The sequence below is a fragment of the Polyodon spathula genome, chromosome 7, assembly GCF_017654505.1.
Source record: "Polyodon spathula isolate WHYD16114869_AA chromosome 7, ASM1765450v1, whole genome shotgun sequence".
In the NCBI taxonomy this organism is placed as follows: domain Eukaryota; kingdom Metazoa; phylum Chordata; class Actinopteri; order Acipenseriformes; family Polyodontidae; genus Polyodon; species Polyodon spathula.
In genome coordinates this window covers 36,435,161-36,446,587 of record NC_054540.1, presented here as the reverse complement: position 1 = coordinate 36,446,587, position 11,427 = coordinate 36,435,161, and the positions used below count along the sequence as shown (strand labels likewise).

At 40.9% G+C, this 11,427-nt stretch overlaps 1 protein-coding gene across 10 annotated transcripts in view; it reads left to right on the top strand.

Annotated features, from left to right (window-relative positions):
- The first annotated feature begins 1,109 nt into the window (after positions 1-1,109).
- LOC121318597 (ELKS/Rab6-interacting/CAST family member 1) overlaps positions 1,110-11,427 on the top strand; it is a 369,254-nt gene continuing 358,936 nt past the window's right edge. For all 10 annotated transcript variants that reach the window (XM_041255448.1, XM_041255447.1, XM_041255446.1 and 7 more), the window contains exon 1: positions 1,110-1,903. In XM_041255448.1, coding sequence (XP_041111382.1) covers positions 1,202-1,903 — 702 coding nt within the window. In that variant the 5' untranslated portion in view covers positions 1,110-1,201. The remainder of the gene's footprint in view (positions 1,904-11,427) is intronic.

The window sequence follows — 11,427 nt, the reverse complement described above, 5'->3', positions numbered from 1 at the left end:
GTGATATTAGGGTATAGTTACACCAGTACTAAACATACATACCTGCGGTAGCACTGCACTTTTATGAATGATCGTGTAATGGCCAACAAGTCTGGCATTTGATGTCACATTTCGATTAGTCCCCCATCTGTCACACATCTGACAACCAGCTTTATGACGCATACAACATTTGTCACTTAGTGTGACCCCATCTTAACCCACACCCAGCAGAATTGTTAGCATTGTAGCGGCGAGAACGCCTGTGAGCAAGCTTGGGACTTCCATTTCAACACTGCAGACGCCCAGCGCCTTGCTTCTCAGAGGGCTCATGCAATGAATTTGTTTTGCTGTATTTCCACTGCCCAACACTGTGCCTGATGCATGCGCAGCACATTTTTGTTAAGAATCATTCTATTATAAAGATGGCTTATTCTTTCTGTATAATTACAGGTTTTTGTTTCAAACTGGCCTCTTCAAGTGTAAAAGCAATTTGTTTGCAATGTGTGGTTGTTTTAAAGCAAAAATCATATCAGAGCAGAAGGTACTGCAGAAATGGAAATAAGACACACCTGAGTTTGATACCTATACACTGTGGCTAATCAAGCTTATATTAAAAGCTGGAGTGGGTGAAACTGCTGTGCAATAGGAGTCTTATTTCCATCCCTGAGGAAGAGTCTTTGCAATCTTATCTAGCTGGATTTGTTTATGTGGCTTTTATTTTTTATTTTAATTGTTCTCCTTTTTCTCTCTCTCTCCCTCTCTTTCATTGCAGTGGATACGCTTTGAGATTTTGAGATAATGGATTACTTATGAACTGGTCTTCAACGTTCAGCTGCATCTGCCCTGCTCAATACACACACACACTCATTTAAAAATCAACTTAGTCAGATTTTTTTTTTTTTTTACGATATAAATTCGCAGCACAGTATTTATTCTTTTTGTACAGTAAAACAACCACTTTGGCAAACTTTTTACCTTGTCTGACACCAAACCAAAACAGCCAATGTCATTTTATAAAACCAAAAAAAGATTGTTACAGTTTATCAATTGACTTGTATAAAATATGAAACATTACAATATAACTGTGATTTAAATTAAAGTAAAAACACACAAATTTTTTTGAAAAAAAAAAAAAAAGCAAACAATTTGGATTTCTTTATAAAAAAATAAAAATAAATTTAAAAAAATAAACAAAAAATAAATCTTCCCTACTTTAATAAGTATGTACGGCAGCGGCCGGTCAGTGGGTAAGATGGACGGGGGCGGGAACAATCAGAGCCCTGGCCGCTCCCCCAGGCTGCCGCGGTCTCCACGATTGGGCCACCGACGGACCAATAGCACGGGCGGGAGCTCGGGGAGTGGTGTGGGCGGAGGGAGCGGGAAGACGTTGTCCATGGAGAACATCCAATCCCTGAACGCCGCATATGCCACCTCAGGCCCCATGTACCTGAGCGACCACGAGAGCGTGGGGTCTGACCAGCCCAAAAGCACCATGACGCTGGGCCGCTCCGGGGGCCGGCTGCCTTACGGGGTGCGCATGACTGCTGTGGGGAGCAGCCCCAACATCACGGCCACCAGCGGCCCTGGAGGACCTGCACACAGCGGGGTAGCCAGCGACACCATCGCCTTTGGGGAACATCACCTGCCGGCCGTCAGCATGGCTTCCACAGTGCCCCACTCCCTGCGCCAGGCCCGGGACAACACCATCATGGACCTGCAGACCCAGCTGAAAGAGGTGCTGAGGGAGAACGAGCTGCTGCGCAAGGACGTAGAGGTGAAGGAGAGCAAGCTCAGCTCCTCTATGAACAGCATCAAGACCTTCTGGAGCCCCGAGCTGAAGAAGGAGCGTGCCCTGCGCAAGGACGAGGTCTCCAAGATTACCATCTGGAAGGAGCAGTTCAGAGTCATGCAGGAGGAAGGCCAGGTAAGACTCTTGAAACGTACATATAGGGCATTATCGGGGATCCGGGCAGTGCCCATTTAGTCCTTTTAATTCTCAGAATCGCCTCTTTTAAGCCAAGAGAACGTGAAGCCACTTTTTCAGGAACAGTGGCTTGAAACTGGTTCTAGGAGACCTAGTTTGAGGCAGCTTTGCTGTATTAAACCTGAAATCTCCCTGGTGTGCCATGCAGTGGCCTGAAATCTAGTCTCCTGAAACTGTGTTCCAAGCCACAAAATGGCTTTGTGTTCTCTCAGCTTTATATGTGTTATATAAGGTTTATGGGTGCCTATTGTATTCAGAGTTAGAATCCCCCTGGACTGCATCTGTCTGTGGCTGTCCTGGGATACATTAAAAGTATTGATAAATTAAACTGATGAAGGCACTAGCTACTAAAGCATTGTAAATGTAACGTTTACGTTGTATTCTAAATATCTTTACATTTCCTTTTGCGGTTTAGAATCTATCAATCCAGAAAAAAATTATTTTATTATTATATTCAAAACTCTTTACGGGGGGGTCTCTAGTGGGGTCCAGAATTGGAATTCTCTATCAATTCTAAGAAGTTTAAATCGAGGAAAGAAAAATATATATATATATATATATATATCTATATATATATATAATATATCTATTTATATAAATATTGTTAACAACAAAAATTTTAAAGGCTAAAATCTCAGATGAGTCTAAATCTCAGATGGCAGACAAACTTTATACAGCCAAGGGCTGTCAGAATGCATCTATAGACCAGACAGTCATGTTAAATTAGATGCATTAGTGCAGAGATTATGTGCAGGGATAGATTGACTGCATCCAAGATATTGGCATAAGTTTTACTAGCACTAAGCTTGCTGCTTAATAAATGCTGGTGGTGTGGATGTCGGGGTGTAGCCAGCAGAGGCAGATGATGCATGCCTGCTTAAGAACAATACAGATCAAAGGTCTAAAACACCAGTTTGCACAAAGGGGCAAGCTTTGTGGTTTCAAATCACTGGTTTAATGAAGTGTTAAAAAAAAAAAAATCTTAATTTAAGACAAACCCATATTATAATGTCTGCTTAAGATTCGAAACAGCATTTTATTTTTACTTATGAATTTTTCTTTTTTTTTTATCATGTCTACTTTTTATTGAAAATGTGTGTGAAAGGCCTTACTGTCTGTGGAAACTATTACTAATCTCAAGAGATTAGTAATGCTCAACAAGAATGCATCGAAGCACGCATCTGGGAGAGGTAACTTTGGGCAATGGAAACGCAGCAATACAGTCAGGTATTTTGTTACTGTTGCTTTTGAAATGCCTCGCCTGTTGTTAATGCGCTCTCATAGGAAAGTATCTGCCATTTGAGGTTTAGCTGGGATCATTAATAACTGAGACACTCACTAGCAATTACTCACTATGTTCACTCACAGTAAAAGCTGGAGTGGCTCAAACTCCAATTGAACTGGAGTCTTATATGGACCTCTGCTGTCAGATCTGCTGTCCTACCATTAGCGACCGAAAGTGATTTGCAATAGGGAGCTTTTATTTGGACCGTTTAATTTTCCAGGTAAATGCCAACTGTGACAGGGTGCTCCTGTCACGTGTGTGGGTAACCACTGATATGCATGACAGAGTCATGGGAGTTGGAGTAGAAACGCCTCTCAGGCACGTAGGATTTATTAACACAAAAGGAAGTAAATAAACGGGTCATGTGACACCACAAAAAGCAAAATAAAAACACAGTACAAAAACTACAAATAAAAGGTGCCACACAGGGCGAGCGCTAGCCTTATTAATTGAGGTGTCCCACTCCAGGAACCGGCTACACTACTTTACCCTCGCTATACGTTACTTGTGATCACTATTCCCTAAACTAACCTACTTTTGAGCCGGTATACATATGACAACTCCTGCTGCTTCATACGGCCTTGGCTGGGCATTGCCTTCACAAGTACTGTTTTGCAGTTTAAGGGTTGAGTAGCTGTTAGTTCTGCAGAGCAGATGCTGTCCTCCTGAGTATAGCAGCTCCCCTCTGTAGAATGGATGTGCAGTCGCCCAGAGCGATCTCCACCAGATGTTTTTATGCTGACGGACACTCCGTCGAGACCCGTCCACCTGCTGATTTTGAGAATCGGCACAGCCAATCACTCGCTGCCCTTCCCCTCAACCAAGTCTAGCAGGCAGCAAGTCTCATTTGAGCGCCCATCTGTGAACCATAATTTAATCACACACAACTCCAAAAAGCACACAAAACAAACCAGTTTCCCCATAGTAATTACCGACACAAATTTCCCCATGTGCAGGGCAATTGCCCTGCCACATCAACTCTTCCCTTTTAAAGAAGTGATGCACAAGGAACGGAACACGTTCACCTCTTTGCTAAACTCCATCCATTCTCATTATTAATCAGCCATTAATGTAGCAAGGAGCTGGTAATAGTTCAAAGCCAACATAATTTACTGCGCTCCTTAAATTCAGAGACAATCTGAGCCTCCAAACTGTCGCCTTACATGATGTACCCAGGGAACTGGAAATTCAGCTGAAACCGTCATTTGTGCGTGTTAGATTTACAGAGTGTTCTGTCAGTACAGTTTGGGCCACTAGACACCGGACGCGATGTGACAAGCGAACGTGTCGTACGATGCACTGCACCAAGACAAAAAAAAATAAAACATGGCTTTTTTGATACAAGCCATTCATGCAGCCTGCGATGCAACACTGAAGTGATGCAAAAAAAATAGGATTTCTGTCTTTTTGTTGTGCTGCAACTAGGATGCTGACCAATGAGGAACAGCTTCCCTTGCGCACCTTCAGTAAACAATGGCCAAAGAAAAGATAGTTCTTAGAGTATCAAAATACCTGGAGCTGTACAATAAAGGACACCAAAATTATAAAGACACAGCAATGAGGGAGTACATCTGTCTGGCAGTCCATTACCAGGAACTGGATATAGCTGGTGTGTATGATTTGTTTACTTTTACTGAAATAAGTATTCTGAAAAGCTGTTCATATTATTTATTTATTAGCAGGTGCCGTTACCCAGGACGACAGTAAAATAGGGAGCTGATAAGTGCAAGTTAAAGTGCATTAAAGGCTATATTGTCCAGAATGAAAGAGTTGAGTTTTATAGGTGTTGTCTGAAGAGGTGTGTCTTCATGATGCGCCGGAAGGTGGCCAGGGACTCGGCAGTCCTGACATCCGTAGGAAGGTCGTTCCTACACTGCGGGGGTGAGGGTTTAGAAGGAGTGAGCTCTGGAGGCAGGGGAGCGTAGAGGAGGTAAAGCCAATCTTCTACTGCAGGCGGAGCGGAATGGAATGGAGAGATCGGGTGGTGGTGTAGGGAGAGATGAGGGTCTGGAGGTAGCTGGGTACAGTCTGACCAAGGCATCGGTAGGTGAGCACAAGAGTCTTGAACTGGATGCGAGCGGTGATCGGGAGCCAGTGGAGTGAGAGGAGCAGTGGAGTAGCGTGGGGGAACCAATGCAGAGTGAACACCAGGCGAGCAGCTGAGTTCTGGATTAGCTAGAGTGGATGGGTGGGGGACACAGGGAGGCCAGGAGGGAGTTGCAGTAATCTAGACGGGAGAGTACTAGGGCCTGAACGAGGAGTTGTGTGGAGTAGTTGGTGAGGAAGTGTCAGATTCTTGGTATGTTGCTCAGGACGAATTGGCAGGTGTGTGCTAGAGTGGAGATGTGCTGGGAGTAGGAGAGGCAGGGGTCCAGGGTTACTCCAAGGTTCTTGGCTGATGAGGAGGGAGAGAGTGTGGTAGATTCCAGAGAAATGTTGATAGAGAGATCAGAGGATGGGGAAGATGAAGAAAGAGGCAAAGTTGTCAGAGGAGATAGAGGAGGGAAGAAAGGCTAGAGAATAGTTTCCGGGGCTTGATAGTGGAGGATTGGATAATAGATTAGGAATAGGAGTGTTTAGCAGAGGAGAGAGAGGAGGAGAGGAGGAGGAGAGAGAGGAGGAGGAAAGGAGGGAGCGGTAGAGGTCTAGGGCAGCAGGGTTTAGTTCTCTTCCATATCTTTTCAGCAGAGTGCAGTTTGGTTCTTGCTGAGCAGAGCACAGAGGAGAGCCAGGGTTGAGTTGGGGAGGGGAGGGGCAGGCTGGTCGGGAGGTGAGATGACAGAGGTGGTCGAGGTAGGAGGTGATGGAGGAGAGGGTGGAGGCAGTACAGTCTACAGAGAGTTGGGAGGAGGAGTCGATAGGAGGGAGATGAGAGATAGCGGTGGAAGCAAGGACAGAAGGGGATAAAAAGCTATTCTGAGAACAACAGAATTAATATGGAAATCTAAAGAAACCTCAGGGTCCAGAGTAACATCCTGGTTCTGCGTTCTAGCTCTGACTGGCCATAAAGCATTTCCTTTGGCTTTATTGCATGAACACCGCTCTGTGACTGTGGTGAGAGACAGGCTTTGTAATAGTTAGTTTCTCTTTCTTGTTTGCAGTTTGCTCTTTCCTGTTTTCAGTTGGGGGTCTCTATTCAGAACAGTTTGAGAACCTCTGCCATAGGTGATTGAACTGTTTAGAAGCCTTTAATATAAAAGAGATAGGAGACTTTTTGGCATATTGAACTCGGCATGGGGAATAGCCCAGTTTGCCTCTGTAATAAGATGCAGTGCCAAATATTGATCGAGCCCAATAGATTCTCGCTAAAATCCCATCAAACTAGGGGTTCAAACGTTAAAATGAAAACATTTTGAAAAGACGCTGTGTAAGGGGGGTAGTATGCGTCCCCCTCTGTGCGGTCTCAACAGCAGGAGAAAACTGGAAGTCGGACATCTTGGGGGAAGTGCGTTGCCTGCAAGGGCTCTGAGCATTTTAAAATGAATAGCTTTCTATAATTTACCTCATATATGTCTATAAATACGTCTTTTACATCAGCTTTTCTACTCTTCTTTAAATGCAGTTGATACCTGTTAATTTGTGTATCTCAATGCGAGAAATGCGTTAATAGTCAAATAGGTTTAATTTATAATTTATTTTTTCTGTGAAACGACTAAATGGGCTTTTAAATCCTAAGTCTTACTTTTTCATTTAAATTTTGAAATATTGTATAGATTGGGAGCTCATGTAGTTTTATGAATCAATGTTCAAAGCCAGACACTAAAGTACAGAACAAACTTCAGTCTTTAATATGAGACGTGATTCAACTTTAAAAGATGATATTGTTTAAAGTCGACACTCACATTTAAAATATGACTGCAAAGTAGGAATAAATACAATAAAAATTGCATAATTGCGCATGTTAGGAATTTGCTTTGGTACATTTTTATGCAGTGCCAGTGTTTAAATGTTGAAACCATATCTACATACACAAACACTCTTTATATTACATTCTGATGTATACTGACAGCCTGTGACAAGGTACACCCCACCCATGTGTGTATTATATTACTGGTTGTATTAATTTAAAATGTAGTGTTCACTTTCAAAAACAGGGCTTTTTTTTTATTATTGTTTACGGCCTGGATGGGGTTAAAATGGCTAATCCAGATAAAATTGTGAGAATGTGTGGTCAGCAGCGAGTGATTATTGACAAACTGGCTGCTGACCACAAGAAACCCTGTGCAGAACTACGAGAAACCCTGTGCAGAACTACGAGAAACCCTGTGCAGAACTACGAGAAACCCTGTGCAGAACTACGAGAAACCCTGTGCAGAATTTGACAAAGGGATAAACTAGATAATTAGCAGCCAGTTAATCCCTCTGCCACAATATTAAAAACCTGCAGCTTTGGCTGAATAGGTTGGGCTCTCCAGAGGAGGAGAGAGACAAGAACAGATACTAAAAGTAAACAATTGCTACTCGTGTTGGCTTTAAACCAGCATGATAGTTGTTTGATTTAGTGCTCACTTTGTTTTGTGTTTTGTCTGCTTGTTTTTGTCAGCTAGCTGTTTTGTTTTGTAAAGTGTTTCTGTTTTGTTAAATCTTTTTATTTATAATTAAAATGTGCCGTAGTGCTTTCATGCCCTGCAGTATTGTCTCTGTGTGTGCTATTCTCTTCCTGGCCTGGCGTCCCCACCAGCCAGCCTATTCACACAGCCTGGTTACAATTTTCTAAGCAAAGAAACCCTAAAAAAGCAAATAACATTTTAGCATCACAAGAACTTAACTACAAATTTTAAAATAAAACACGTACACACACCAAAGTATATATTGAAATGTTTATATTTAAATGTCCTCTTCAATCAAACAATGGTTTTAAGTTGTCAGTGGAGATAGAACTATAGACACATTCAGCACATTTTAACATAGTGTAATGTTTTTAGAATAGTTGTTGGTTTTATTTTATTATGATTATTTTTTTTTTAAAGTAACTTTGGCCAAAATGATGTGGTTATAATATACAGAACAATTTCAAGTGAAAAAAGCCTTCCGCCTCTGGAAAGATTAGGGAATGGGGTCCATGAGTAGGGAATGGGGTAATCTCAACTTTTTATCTCCTTTTGAAAGTTTTGTATGAACAGCATTGTTGTTAGTGTTTTACTGGTCAGCACAGTATTGGGATAATCTTACATCGATTTCAAAACTACAGCATTCACGATTCACAGGGACTGTCCTCATAGTGGATAACGTGATTTCGCCCTGTTTGGCCCAATCTATAGCAAATGTTGTTATGGATGTTTTCCTTTCGCTACCATCAGTAGCTCCATCCACAGTAATTTCTGAATGTTCTCCTTTCAAATGGTGAAGCATTGAACTTGTGTTTTTGTGGTACGCCAATTTTGTTTGGCATAATTGTTTACGTATCACGGTTTTCTCGACCGCTTCCTCAAAAAACATCCAAACGTGGCTTTCCTTCGTTCCTTTATTTAGAGATGCCATTTTATTAAAATATATAACAATTGCCAGAAAAAACGCTTGTCATTAACCCCCTTACAGTATGAACACAGAGTGCACCAATGACGTGCCAGATCAACCGAAAATAAAACTGATCCAGTGTCAATCTTTCTGTTGCACCAATTAGAAAAACTACTTGAAGGCAACTGCCAAACCCCTTCCTTTTTCTAATATAGGCCCTTAGTCAGGCACCACAAAAGTTGGATATGCAATGTATATGATGAATAATTACTGAAATGAATACATTAAAAATTTGGGGCTTGGTGAAATTTGTCACGTGACCGGTTATACGTCTAGCTTATTATTCAACATTTAACCACTTCTTTGGAGTTTATACGTTTTAAAATGGTTGAATTCCCATCCCTAACATGTGGGCCTACATAGTATTCATTACTCACGGGGGGGGGGGGGGGTGAGGCAGTAAGTATGTGGCAGTTTTCAACTACATTTCCATATTAAATGTTGTATATCCTTTTTGGCTGTCACTTTTTTATAGGCAAAATTTCCATTGTATAGAACCTCCTTAATAATATTGACTACTGTTAAATAATTCAGTGTTCAAAGACTTTGAGTGCTGAAGATTTACAGCATAATTAAGTATGTAAATAAATAAATAAAAGTCAGTGTTTCCTCTGAGCTTTAACCACCATTAGTCCAGTGTTAAGTCCTGGGAAGCAGAAAGTGAGAAGCACAGACGCCATTCCAGCATTTGATTGGTGGGTTTTTGGAGTTGCCATTGGTAGGATTCTTTCAGTTCCACTACATAATTGATATACCTTTAAACCCAACTGTATCCATGGACATCATTACAGGTTCTTGCTTTTGAATCGGCTTTTGTAAAGTGTTCTGGGATGCTATATATACGTGTAATAGTATGGTATAGTTTATGAAAACCTACCTTTTACACTGTACAGAATACTTATTGCCACTGAAAACTAACTGAACAATAGAGAACATTTGCTTATCTGCTGTATATCTCAGCGTGTTATACAATGGTGTAAATGTAATATTAATCCTTGCTTTTGAGTTTCAAAGTTATCCTCTTCTTTTGATTTGTTGTATATGATACTTAATGCAAGAGTTACTTTTTCATTCTTTACCAAATCACTATTTGTGCTGTAAAAATCAGAGGTTGACTTAGAAGATATTTCCTCAACTGCAAGATGAATCCCTGGCCTGCAGACTTGCCAGAAATGCTAGATGACAGATTGTTAGGAAATTTATTTTTATTTAGCCAATTTAGAAAACAACAGATTTGATTTTCTTGTTTATGTCCCTCCCCCCTCATTCATGAAGATTGCAAAGTCAGACATGCTTTGTCTGTTAAAACTGCAGTGTCCCATAATCTTGTTTAATTTTAAACTAAAATATGTTTGCCATTTTGCATGTGTTCTTCTACATTCTAGTCTTCTTTACAGCCTTCTTTACATTCCCCAAAAGTAGTTGTAGCTGCACCGGACACCAGCTTTATTGTCCTTGAAAGCTGCCTGGCTCAACTGTACAGTACTTCACTGTCAGCCATCTAGGTATGCTTCTTCTGTGCTTGCAATAGGATGTTCATTTAAAATAGTATTTGGTAATACTGTATACTACTGTGTGATTCATATCTGTTGGAAGCTTTACTTTCAGGTTAACTTGCACCTCTTTGGCCATTTCTCCTAGTGTAAAATTGACCCCCAACCCTTCAAAGACTTTCTTGGTATTAACCAACCAGCTGCTTCCCCTATTGACTGACACACTTTGCAGCCAGTAACATGCCTTGACCCCAATGCTGAGGTGAAATGATCTGGGAAGTAAAACTGTAACAACTGAGAACTTTCACTAACCTGCTAAAATTAGCACATTGTATTTCAAATAATAAATACATGAAAATACATAATTGCACTAGCTACACATTAAATACTAATTAACCCTACAACTGTAAATAAACAAATTGAATGTTGTGGTAGGGTTAGGTAACTGGTATTTCAAGGGGAATAGTAGACGCTATAGAAAGTACATATTATTAATAATAAAGCCTACTAAAATCAGCTAATTTTGCTGAGTGAAGTGATATTAAAATAATTCGCTGTACACCCATTATATGCCTATATATTTTGGGATCTGCTACAAGAATTTCTATACTTTCAATGTTTAAGTAAATTTACTTTTAATCATTGTGAGGGTATGCATTTCATCCACATACATTTTGTACACATGCATCTTCATTTAATGATATCGTAAAAAAAAAAAAAAAAAAAAAAAAAAACATGCAACCAGGTGGTTTTAAAAAAAAATCCCAATATGTTAAAGTTTAAAGGATTTAAATGTGCTTAGTTCAAAAGTTGAAACTTCTGGGAAATGAAGCAGAACTATCTGCAATTTCACGTGGGCTAATCCTCTAGGCAGTAACATTGTGTGAGGGTTAAAGCAGCCTTCTGTGTGCCTGAAGCCTGGCTTGCTGCTGCTTTCAGAAGGAGCTGGAATCTGTGCTCCTGCCGGGGGCGGGGGGCACTGAAAATAGACTGGGAGTGATGGAGCTTGTTCTAGAAACGATAACACATTCCTGGCTTCTGGAGCAAAAACTGGTCAATCAACCTTTTGAGAAACCTGAGGGAGAGGAATTAAAAAGGAGAAGCTAAATAGGTCTATTCATTCTGCAAACATGACCCTGCAAACCAGGGCTTGCAATAACTTGCATAGA